This window comes from Pundamilia nyererei, unplaced genomic scaffold (genome assembly GCF_000239375.1).
Source record: "Pundamilia nyererei isolate P.nyererei 1_Seehausen unplaced genomic scaffold, PunNye1.0 scaffold00063, whole genome shotgun sequence".
Taxonomy (NCBI): Eukaryota; Metazoa; Chordata; class Actinopteri; order Cichliformes; family Cichlidae; genus Pundamilia; species Pundamilia nyererei.
Genome location: NW_005187464.1, coordinates 1574599 through 1586997, shown reverse-complemented (window position 1 = coordinate 1586997; position 12399 = coordinate 1574599). Strand labels below are relative to the sequence as shown.

The 12399-nt window shown below is 41.1% G+C and overlaps 1 protein-coding gene across 1 annotated transcript; it reads right to left on the bottom strand.

The window, feature by feature from the left end:
* Positions 1-4556: 4556 nt before the first annotated feature.
* Positions 4557-6571, bottom strand: LOC102204878 (apelin receptor B-like). The gene has a single exon (XM_005735275.1). It carries the CDS (start codon positions 6479-6481, stop codon positions 5417-5419), a length of 1065 nt encoding a protein of 354 aa, XP_005735332.1. The 5' UTR covers positions 6482-6571; the 3' UTR covers positions 4557-5416.
* Positions 6572-12399: the final 5828 nt, after the last annotated feature.

Sequence of the window (12399 nt, the reverse complement as noted above, 5' to 3'; positions counted from 1 at the left end):
GCTGCTCCACACAGATTTCAGGTTTATAGGGTCGAACAATTTGTACTGATGCAGTACTGATTCCCTCCATCCACTGATCCCAACTGAAGTAAGGTACTGTGGGTGGAAATCAGAGTTCGCCTGAATGACAGATTAGACTGGAGGACCAGCAGTGATGCTGTGCACAAGCTCTAAAGTAAGCAGGAGCAGCATCAGTGCCAGGGATGCCAAAAAGAAGAACAAATTAATCTGCAAGGTTAGAAGAAGCACTGGTGAGAATTTGGAGGCGTCTGAGTGAGTGAGGGTCAGAGGTCACTGAACAAACTGCTCTCCATCATGGACAACCCGTCACACCTGCTCCATTCCACCTTTGTGAAGCAGCAGAGCTCCTTCTCCCTCTAACTGATTCAACCACGAAGAACACTTAGGGAAACCTTTCTATGGTTCTCTCTGTAAAAGTGTATAATAACTTCATTATGTGACAGGATCAGTACAGTATCTGTCTATCTCTCTATGTATAATTTTCTGTGAAACCTTACAGTTCAGAGAGCTGTGAGCCGGAAGAGGAAGAGTGAGGGTGATCTAGAGTAAGAATCCAGTGAAATATTTGTGTCGCCTCTAACAGTTTCCTGTAATAACATTTTAAAAATACACAATATCAGAAATGCAGTACTGCAATTTTTTTTAGTTGGGGATAAGGTCAGGTTGAATAGAAATGTACAGGATAGTGAGAAGACAATGCTTCAGAAATATATTGTCAACTCTTACAGAATTTGTAATTTTTATTTTTATTTTCAATGTGTAGTGAAAGAATTCTAAATGTATGAATTGCTAATATTTCGTACCGTAATATCCGTTAAAAAAACGTGCAACAACATGATTGTCACTGCATGACCCCAGTTATGACAAGATCGTTGTGGTTAAAACCAAACTGTGTGTTTGCAATATGGCTTTTCCCCGATCTCGACGCTGAAACTCTGCGCTCCTATCTGACTGAGAAGCTGGGTAAGTCCGTGACATGTCGGAAAATTGACACAACCCACAAATGATTAGCATCATTTCATGTTACTGCTGAATGTGATGACGTAAAGGATATGTATTTATGTCCGCCCCTATTTTGAGGCCTAAGAAGAGCAGAGGCAGCGGAGTCACTGCCACAGGGAGGATTGGGGTGCAGCGGCAGCGCCACTGAGTCAAACACTGATTCTGAAGCAGCACAGGGCGGCAGCTTTCAGTGGGGTGCACATGACACGGTGAGATAAATGAGTATTATTAATATTGTCTCTTTTAATGGATAAACTCTTAGCGTCCTGTAATAGATTGTGTGCCCAGGAAACGTTTCTATCTAAGCAAGATCTGGAAAAAACGAACTGTTTGCACAAAGACTTTCATGGCGTTGGTGAATCTACCGCTGATCTGAGCTCCAGGGTGGTTCGTGGGGGTATCTCTATGCCATACAAGATGTATGATCAGCTGGTGAAATTTGATTGGGCTATAGGAATTGAGATCATTGGCCGAGATGGAAAGTTTACTATCCTTAATGTATATGTGCCCTATGAGTGTCCCCAGAATGAGGTTAGGTGTCTTAATAGACTGTCCTATGTCCTGAATGTCTTTCATTCAGGACATTGACTCCACTTGTGTATTCATTGAATGCAGATGTCTGATGGTAGTAATCATTTACTGCAGTGCTGCTTGGATACTGGCTTGATTCTCTCTAGGAAAGTCTTTTTGCCTGATAATAGCTACACATACAGTGACTTGCAGAAGTATTCGGCCCCCTTGATCTTTTCCACATTTTGTCACATTACAGCCACAAACGTGAATCAATTTTATTGGAATTCCACGTGAAAGACCAACACAAAGCGGTGTACACGTGAGAAGTGGAACGAAAATCATACATGATTCCAAACATTTTTACAAATAATAACTGCAAAGCGGGATGTGCGTAATAAAGTCATGAGAAGCAATTTTATAAGTTATACAACAGAGGGGTTCCTAAATCTTTGGTAAGAATTCTGTCCTTCTGGTATGCCCATCAGTCCATGCACATAAAATGGGGTTACTGTGTGTCTGCCCCCTTTTATGTGAGGAACGGGCTTAGACAGGGGAGTATTCTGCCTACTCTCTTGTTTAATGTTTATATGGGTGATTTGTGAAAGCTGTTAGATGACTGTGTAACAGGTTGTGTAGTTGGTAATACCGTATAGTGCTGGCCTTCAACAATTATTGAGGGCATGCTCTGAATGTGGTCTAGAGTTTGATATTCATTATAATGGCAAGAAGAGGAATATTTTTATTGACAAAAGTAAGGAGGACCAGAATTTAGCCATTCCTGAATTCTCTCTTAAAGTGTGTACTCCAATTAAATATTTAGGTCATTACATGTCTGATGATATAGTCTGAAGTGAAACTAAACTAAATTCAGACTGCTTTCAGGACTTAAGGGCAAAGAAATTCTTCTCATTAAAACCGCTGAATGACTCATTGGCTGGTTTTCATCTTCTTGGTAGCACATAGGCATGTAAGGTTATGGACATACATAATTAGTGGTAATTTATTTTATACACCACAGCTTTGATTTTTTCCCCCCAGATAGGACAGCTACTGTCCATCTTTGCGCAGGCTTGACTGCACCTTTCAGCTGCAGAAGTTACCAACAGAAAGCCGTGCTAATTGTCAGGTTTTCTCTTTAAAAAACCCCAAATAACTCCATGTTTGTGTTTATCTTAGAACATACTGTCCTAGTTGTATATGATTCATTTGAGTAGGGACTGAAGGCTGTTTCTGCTCTTGGGATTCCCTGCGGCAAGCCTGCTTCCAGTCTAGACATGCTTAACTCACACTCATTGTAATTACAGGAGAATGAAAACATTGGTGTAAGTCCTGAATAGTCATGTCAGTCACCCAATCAAAGGGAGTAATTCTCTTTTCTCTGGTGTAGTTTAGCAAATCTGTAACATGAACATGTGAGCTTCATAAATCCTGGAAACCCATGAAAATAATCTGAGCAGATTATGTTTCACTTTGATGCTGTTGAGGATAATGTGACTGCCATCTTGTTAAAAAAAAAGGAAAAGAAATAGCCATTGCATGGGATTTTGAAATTGTACGACGTTTCACTTAGAAACATTTAGCTGCACCGGCTCGAGTACATAGTTTGTCCTTATTTAATTTGCACCTGAATGTTTGTCCCAGTTTGAAAATGTGAAAACTGAAAATTGACAAAAAGTTCAAGATGTTTATGTCCTCTAGACTAAATTCGGATAAAGATTTTTCTTGCATGTCTGTGTGTGTGTGTGTCTGTGTGTGTCTGTGTGTGTCGTGGCTCAGAAGAGATTAAAGAGAACTGAGACTGTGACTGAGAAGGCAGAGCGAGTGTGGCTGCAGCTGTTTAAGTTCCTTCTTTTTCATAACAAAGACTTTTTCGACTTTCCCAAACTGAAGTCAAAGCTGAAGTTTTCCTCCTACAAGAAATTCAATTTGGTCACATTTAGCCAAAAAAAAAAAAGAACAGTCACATGTTTGTGACCTGAGAATTTTTACAGTGTAATATGGTATTTTACTTGTGATGAGTGCCAAAACTCATGGGAATGTAAATGTTTAAGTTAAAATCATTAATTTAGTGGTTTTGTAGCTGTATTTTATTATTTAATGTTTAGATATTGACTGGTGTGAATGCATCTGCAACTAATATAGCAATTAAGATCTGTCTCAGTTCCTCTCCAAAGGTTTTGCTGCAACAAAGCTGATATATTACCATAGTAAAGATTTTTAAAAAGGCAAGAAACTGAGTTTGGGGTTCATGCAGTTATATATGAGAGAAATATCACTACAAAGGTTGTACTGTGCTGTACTGTATGGGTTTCTGTGCTATATGAGTATAGTAGGTATATTTTGAAGTAAGAGCTCAAGGCTAAAGGAAATCCTGCTCCCAGTTTTTACTATAATTTCCAACAGTGTCACCTTTAAATGTGGTGTTCAGTCTTAACTGATTTAGACAAAGCTCTGCTTCATCTAAGGTTTTACAAAGAGACGGCAAGTCCACTGCAAATTAGTAACCCAGGATTAATCCAATCCCCAAGTCTCCCCGCTGTCACTGATTTTATCCTGTAAAAAGCTCATTAGAGTCCGAATTGGTTATCTGAATTAAAGCTCAGTGTGCTATCACATTAATATTGATATCTACCAAAATAATTCAGATGCATTTGGGATACACAGCAGCGCGGATTACAAGTGAAGTTTTGGTAATTAACACTTACGACTCTGTCTGGGACAAAGCCGAATTCTGTGTGGTTGATCCCATTTGTGCTCACTGATTAATTTGGGGAGAATTGTAAGAGAAGAAACAAACACGCCTGAAGAGGGAAACAGAAGTCCGACGTGCATTTCCTCCAGACATACTGTACGCTTTGATTTCGGCCCCCCGAAACACAATAGGAGGGAAGGCTGCCTCCTCTGAGCAACTCACCAAACAGGAAGACGCGTATTCACTGGATTGGAGAAAATACATTCCACAAGATATCACAGCAGGGTATAACAAAGTGAGAGAGATCGAGAGAGACTGGGGGTTTTTTTCTCTTCAAAACACCGGCTTTTAATTACAAATCATAGACATGAATTCCAAAAATAGTGTATATTCAGAAAAATGGGTTTCATGTTGTTACCAGGGAACAAATTCATTCATATTCAAAGGCAGACACATCAGAGGCTGTCGATACAGTCACCTTTTAATTGGGGCTTTCCGCAGCTAGAAAACATTTGTCAGCTGCCATCTGTCTGTCTGGTCTGTCCACCCCCCCAACCCACACACACACACACACACACACACCTCTTACTCTACTCTTATCAGACTCAAACACCTCTTACTGACTAACTCACACCCTTCTCACACACACACAGACGTAGTCCTGCTGGCTGTGGTGCAGATACTGATCAGTCAAGGCAGATCTCAAGAGCACAGTTTCTAATATGTCACACCTCCACCTCAAGAGTTTATTAATAAAAAACAGTAATGGGAGGGGGAAATTGCATGATCATAATCAACCTAATAGTTTCCCATGACTTGAGGACATGATTTCAGACTTCATAGCTCAGTACTTTTGCAGAAAGTCCACAGGAGAAGACGAACTGATGAGTATATCAGTCTTAATAAAAGTACATTCCCCTTATTTTTAAATGAGTCTCTCTTATGTTTCCTTATGTAGCTCAGTTTCAGTGCCTGCTGGAAAAAAAAAAGTCTGGGGTTTTGGTGCTGTCAGACACCAAAACCATAAGTCTTCAGTCAATAGTCCAGAGTGAAAAGCAAAGGTTACACCCCGAAACTGGCTGCTGCTGAACCATAATCAAGCACTCAGTACTGGAAACTTTTGATTCACCTACATTGTTCTGCAGTGTTCATTTTGACCCCAGCGTGCCTCTGGGTGTTAATCCATAGTCACACCTTTGTGGGTAGAGACTGAATCTCTGTCTTCTGCAAGGACAGGGAGCTGGCCGGGCTCGCATGCAAGAACTTCTTCAGGTTAAGTAGGCACAAGCACTGGGATCTGAAGCGCAGGTCAAAGAAGGCGTAAAGGAAGGGGTTGAGGCAGCTGTTGACATAAGCGAGGCAGGTGGCGTAGGGATGAGCCAGCAGGAGGAAACGCAGGAAATCACAAGTGGCGGGAAACAAGTCCAGGTAGGAGAGTGCGTCAGCGCTCTTCAGGATGTGGAAGGGCATCCAGCAGGCAGCAAACACCACTACCAGTGTGGTGATGATCTTCAGCAGGCGTCTCTTGCGCTGGTCTTCTTTGCGCAGGGTGTTGAAGTGGCGGTTGATCGTGCAGCCGATGAAGCCGTAGCACACCATCATTGCCATGAAAGGTAGAAGAAAGCCCAGAGCGGAGGAGGAGATGCTGAGGCCGGCAATCCACAGGTTCTCCTGTTTCTGTGTCACCAAACTGAAGTCCATGGCACAGGATGTGCGGTTGGTTTCTGCATCGTACTTGGTGGTGCGGAAGACGAGAGTCGGAGCGGCCAGTATAACAGACAACAGCCAGATGGCTATCAGGGAGCCTTGCATCTGAGCCCGGCTGCGCAGCTGGTTGCTGGATAAGGAGTGGACGATGGCTAGGTAGCGATCAAAGCTCATGCAGGTGAGGCAGAAGACGCTGGCGTACATGTTGAGCAGCACCACGTAGCTGCTTATCTTGCACAGAGCCACTCCGAAGGGCCAGTGGTAACCCATGGCTGTGTAAACAGCCCAGAGAGGTAGCGAGACTACAAAGGTGAGGTCGGCCAGGGCCAGATTTCCGATGTAGACATCGGCAGCTCGCCGTTTGCCTTGTGCTCTCCACACGGTGAAGATGACCACTCCATTTCCAGAGAGGCCGAGGATGAAAATGAGCATGTAGAGTACTGGGATGACAGAGTACGATGGCGTCCACTCTGAGTAGTCACACATTGAGGAGTTGTCTGGCTCCTCGTAGTCCTCGTAGTACTCGTAGCCCACAGTTGTCTCCATATTCACCCTTTCCTCTTTTCTTATCCTTATGTTAAAAAAAATTTGAGAACGGGGTGAAAAAAATAAAAAGCCTTGGTTCACAGCAGCTGACAGCACTCTCAAGTCTGTTGCTGTATGTGAATTCTGCTTCCATTTATATACCCCCACCCAACTCGCACCCTCCCACTGCCCTCCTCCTTCCTCCTCTGCATACACCCCCTTCTTTCCACCGACTGCCACACTAGATAATGCACTGTGAAGTAACTTCATTATTAAAGCCTGTCAAAGTTTTATTATATTTACAAGTAATTTCTGACTTTTATGCACAAAATATTTGCAACATGAACAGAATTCTGGAGGCAAACGTAAACTGTACAGACTCTCAGAGAAGCTGCAAACAAAACCACCAGAAAACTACAAATTTGACTCCCCCTGTAGTTTAAAAGTGCAAAAAATGTCTTAGAAAATTCTATACAGGAATTAAAAATGAAGTAACTATGACAAACAAAAGACAAACAAAAAAACTTGTAACATTACCTGTTTGTGTTTTTTGTGCATCTTTTTTTTCTAAAACAAACAAACAAACAAAAAAAAACATTTAATTTCCCATATTTAGTTTGTAAAAACTAAAAAAAAAACTAAAAATAAAAAAAAAATACTAAAATCTAACTTACAAATATAACAGATACAGATTATTGATGAAAGTTCATTAAAGAAACAGACATGTTTGGACAGCAGCTCAGAGTTACGCCTGGGCACAGCAAGTTCCTTAAAGTGGCCAATTTTCATATCAATAGAGTCGTTCTGGTAGTGGACGATCCTGATTACCCGAAACCCGAATAAGAAAATGAAGGTTTTTTTTACCTGGATTTTTTTGTTTTGTTTTGTTTTTATCTTGCCAGTACATGTTCAGACATGTGGAGCCACAAATTGGTTTTGGTCTGTTGAATTAAAGGACACAAAAACCATTAAAACAGGCAAAGATTTCCATTACAAATATTAGCTTTGAAGACAAACTAAAGATAGATTCTGCAATTTGTTTGAGATGAATTTTTGTTTTGTTGGAGATCTATATTTATATATGAAAAACATAAACACAATAGTAATAATAATCATGTATTTTAAAAATAAATGCTAAAAAGTGCCTCTGTAAGCAGCAAAACTTACAACCAGTGTGACACAAAAGACACAGTCGTGGGTGTTACAGGTGCTGCTAATGACATTAATCAAAGTCCTGTTAGGTGCAGAGCTTTAATCAACACCATTAGTAACACCTGGGTTTACCTACAGTTTCATGTCTGAACGTCTTCCAATCCTAAATTTTAGAAACTTGGATATATATTTTTATAGGGTGACCACATCCCAATGTGGGACAAAGTGTTTGTGTGGGACAAAGTGGGACACGTTTATATGGGAAAGCAGTCAAATGACATTTTTAAATGAAACTTTTTGCCAACTTTACATTAAGAACGATAAAAAAGCTCTCATTTGAAAGTCTTTATATATATTCACAGTATTCTCTGTGATTTCATGGTTACTTCAGCTGCTGCTCTGTCTTTGGGTTTAGGTAGAAATGCAGCCAGAAATTTGCTGCATATGTGAGTGCCTTTGATATGTTGCAGATTTATGCAAGAAAACAAACTTGCAAAGCGCTTTGCACGAACAGAGAGATGTAACAAGCTGACACAGAAGCTTGCTGCTGTCTTAAAGTGCAAAATCACACATTTCTAACCACTGAAAGGGAAACAAAGGGGGGGCTCTAAAAGCAAATTAAAGCCTTCATCTCTTCTTTGCTGTTTTGTTGGTCCAGGTGGAACATCTCAGTCTTCAGCCGGCTCCGTCTCTCAGCACAGTGGCAGTAGTGGCGCCAGGGCACAGACCTTTAGACACAACTACTGTATCACTCAACAATCTTCCTCCACTGATCCCTTCCTCCACCACTCCACCATGTTTCTCCTGTCCCCTCCTTAGTCATCCCCCTCTTCCTCTGATTATGAAGATGAGGATATATTCCCATCTCCTGTCCTTTCACCAACATCATTTACTGTCACAGAGCTGCTTGTTGTTGCCAATTATTGTGATGTGTTGTTAGCCTGCGGTACTCGGTAATCACATTGATGTGACTGCATTTGTGTTGCCTCCACATTGTGAGCCTTGATTGTCCATCCAGCTCTGAGTTCATTGGGCAGAACAGGAAAACAGCAAAGCGAAGTGAATCAAAGCAAGCTTCCTTCTCGTACTCTGGTGGGACTGAAGTCTGTTTTTAGCTGTGTGTTGACAGAAATGTGAACATATAGTTGAATAAAACACCAGACCTTGATAATCAGCCTGCCACCCACTCACTTTTCCCAAAAATAAAACCCTTGTTATGTTTTGTAGAGGAGTTTTGGGAAGAAGAAAATTAACAAAAAGTCTCCTTTAAAACAAATCAAGACAGAATCTGTGAATCTTGTGTGATGCATTTCTTGAGACCACAAAAGAAGTATTTTTTCCTTCTATTTTTATTCTTGAAGGCTGGAAACTGAGCTGGTAACTCCTTGCAGACCATCGACTGCTTCACTTAATCAGACCAGAGCCTGTTTCCACAATGTTCAGCTCTTGTTTTTCCTCTTTAATTGGCCACCTGTGTGTGTCATACTGTTTGTTGTTGTAGTCCACTCTCATGTGTGGCCTAGTGCTGTAAACCACATGCCATGAATGCACAAAGATGCTCCTTGTGTTTTGCCTTTTCTTCAAGCACTTTAAGGCATTTCACTCTTAATCCCAGCCCTTCGCTCAGCTGTCATCCGTCACAAAGACATAAACACACGCTACAGTGGAAGTGTGTCTGCAGGGCTGCAGAACGCCTCTCTGATCTTTTATCGCAGCCTCGTGTGTTTGCGTGTTTATGGACCTCTTTCAGTGATACTTATAGCGCTAGAGGAGCATGAGGTGTGTGTTCTCAATGTTTAGGTGTGTGTGAGAGCTGGTGGGGGTCTGACAGTTGTTTGATGTGTGTGTTAAGTTGTCAGACCACATGCACACCAGCACCCCCGCCCTCCCCCACTTTACCAAGGCAACTGTCTCCGCAAAGGTTTTATTTGTGTGCTGACGAACTCTGAGTCAGACTCGTGTGGAAAAGTTATGATGTTGCCGATGATAAAATAACCCTCGAGGAGACACTGATCAGCACAGGTGATATTAGCAATTCAATTACAGCCTGATATCCACTTTTAATTATGAGAAACTCATTAAAGCTAACACTTGAGTTGCTCCTGGAGAGCGAGACCATTTGGGTGTCATTCTGGTTTTTTAAGCAGAGACGCTGGGGTGATTGACACCAAGTTGTTACCAACAGGGTGGAAGTTTATGCATAAATATTTCCGCAGAGACTACTGAGCTTTACAGCTTTACATTTGTTTGGCTGAACCAGCGTTGAGCTCATCTTTTAAGAAGTGATTACCTTGCATAGACTTGTGGCAGCTGGTGCCCAGTTGCCCTGCCAGACTGTGGGTGGGGAAAAAAGTTTTCATCTGTAGCTTTTCTCTTGCAGATGATACAGAGTAAAACGATCATACTCTTTTATTTGGGATGTTTCACTTGAGTTTTGGATAGCTCTACTTTAAGTTATTGTTATATTTTTGTTTTTGTTTTTTTTGTTTTTAAAAAGAGCAGCAGTTAACAGTTAACAGCAGGATGGCACAAAAGCTATGAGTACTGAATATATAGATGTCCTTATTTTCTCTTTGTCCTCCTCACATTTAGCACTGTTTCAGTTGTGTTTCACTTTCACAGCCATAATAAATAAATGACGTATAGTACTTCGAGAACAATTATATTAAATAAAAGGTCACAAAGGATCAGGAAATAGCCGTGCCGCAGCAACCGAGCAGTGTAAATACTAATACTGCACTTTCTTGTTTCCTTGCAGCATACGTGCAAGAGGTCGGATAATTGTTTTCTTTGTGCACTTTTGACCTGATGACCCCACTGCACTGCGTGTCATTCAGATATCAAGAAGAACAGCAGCTAAGCTCAACAACAGGTCAACCCACTGCAGACTTGTTAGTGTTTTCTGTTTGTAGGTCATCTGGCCAGGACAGTCTGTTGATAGAAATCTTCCTGCTTTCCAAAGTGTTGCTGTCTTCTGAGCCAAGACAGAAATATTTATCAAATACAAATCCGAGGACAAGACAGGAAAATCCTGAATATTTTTTGTTTTTATAAATAACTCAGGCTTGGACTCCGGATCATTCGTGAAAATAGAATATTTACAGAGAGCGACTCCTCGTCTCTTAAGCTGAGTTGAGTTTTGATAATAAACAAAACGTGATGAGCTAATTCATGATTTATAGAAGCACTGTTGCATGGCAACAGCGGCTTGTTTACAGCCACAGAGCGCTGTATCAGTATGTTTTCATTTCCTGTCTGCTGCAGGATAATGACCTATAAGGAGGTTTGTTTGTTTGGTGATGGTAGGAAACAGATACAGCATATAATAGTGAGAGATGTACAGTAACTCGTACCGCCCTTGTTTACAAAGTCACAGCAGTATGAGATGCGACTGTGTCGTCTTCAGGTCACAGCCTTGGAGAGCAAACCTGCTTTGCTCAGACTATTTATTTATTTATTTATTTAATAGAGTTGACTCTGTTCAGAAGATGTGAACGTGACACATGTTTATTACTCAGTATTGGTTTGAGTGTTGCAGCCATTTGAAGCTGCAGACTGGAGCTGTATTATGCACGCTGCGGGATTTAGCCTGCTCAGGGGTTTGTTACTAATATGGGGGGGATGGGTGAGGACATGGGGGACTGGACTCCTTCTGAAAGTTTTTAAGGGATCACGTAGATAGGAATTACAGATTACAACTGCAGTTATTGAATATGCAGTGCTCAAATAGTAACAACACAGGAGTGATGAAAGATGAAGTAACTGATATTAGTTAGCAGCAGGTGCAAGCTGTATGTATACAACAAGTGTACATACAGCTATACTTGTTGTATACAAGGCTGTAGTTCATCTAGGAGGTGCAATGTACAGAAGTTTTCATGCAATCATCATTGGCACGAATGTCAATGGAAATTGTGAATGGTAATTTTACAGTTTATTAATTTCTTGTAATGTTCCTTTTTCCAGGGTAGAATGATTGTATAGCACACATCTGTTCTTAAGTTTGAAAGCCTCACCTTTACTCCTGTAAAGATACCTCTTGTCACTGTGAACAAAAAGTCTTTGTCTCACCAATCTTAGAAATACTTAAAAATTCTCAAAGTTGTTTCTTATCAACATCACCCAAGATTATTCATTTTGGCGCTACCATTGTGGTCTCAGTGAATAAAAAAATAGCTAATGGGCTTGCCTTCTGGACATAGGCAATGTTAGACATGTCAGATAATTTAAAGAACCCGTCTTCCACTTGTGTTGGGCGTGCAGAAAAAGAAAAACACAGTGGATTTACTGATAGCAGACTTAGTGGCAACTGAATCTGTAGCTGTGTCATTAACTGGCAGTTATGCGTGTGAATGTTATGTGTTGAGGGAGAGGATGCATGCCGATTTGACGATCCAAACCGTTTGGGAACAATAGAGATAGGACCAGTGGTTCCCTGCAGTAAAACCCACAGTAACACATCCTTCTTCCTGCAGGGATCATCCAGCAGGCAGGAAAACTTTATCGTCTGCATTCCTTCGCCTTCTTTTTCTTCTTCTTCGTCTTCTCGTTGGAAGACCAATGTTGTCTGCAAGAGCACTAGGTAGCCTAACAACTGTGTGAACTATTCCAAATGCACCTCAAGGGTTTAGTAAGTGTTTGAGTCTTTTATCCCTCACATGTAACATGAACATTTTTATAGATTTTTATGGCTGTCCAAACTTCACAGAGTTTTTGAAACACAAGCCTCTGGTTTAGTTTCAAGGTTGAGAAATGGACACACACACACACACACACACACACACACA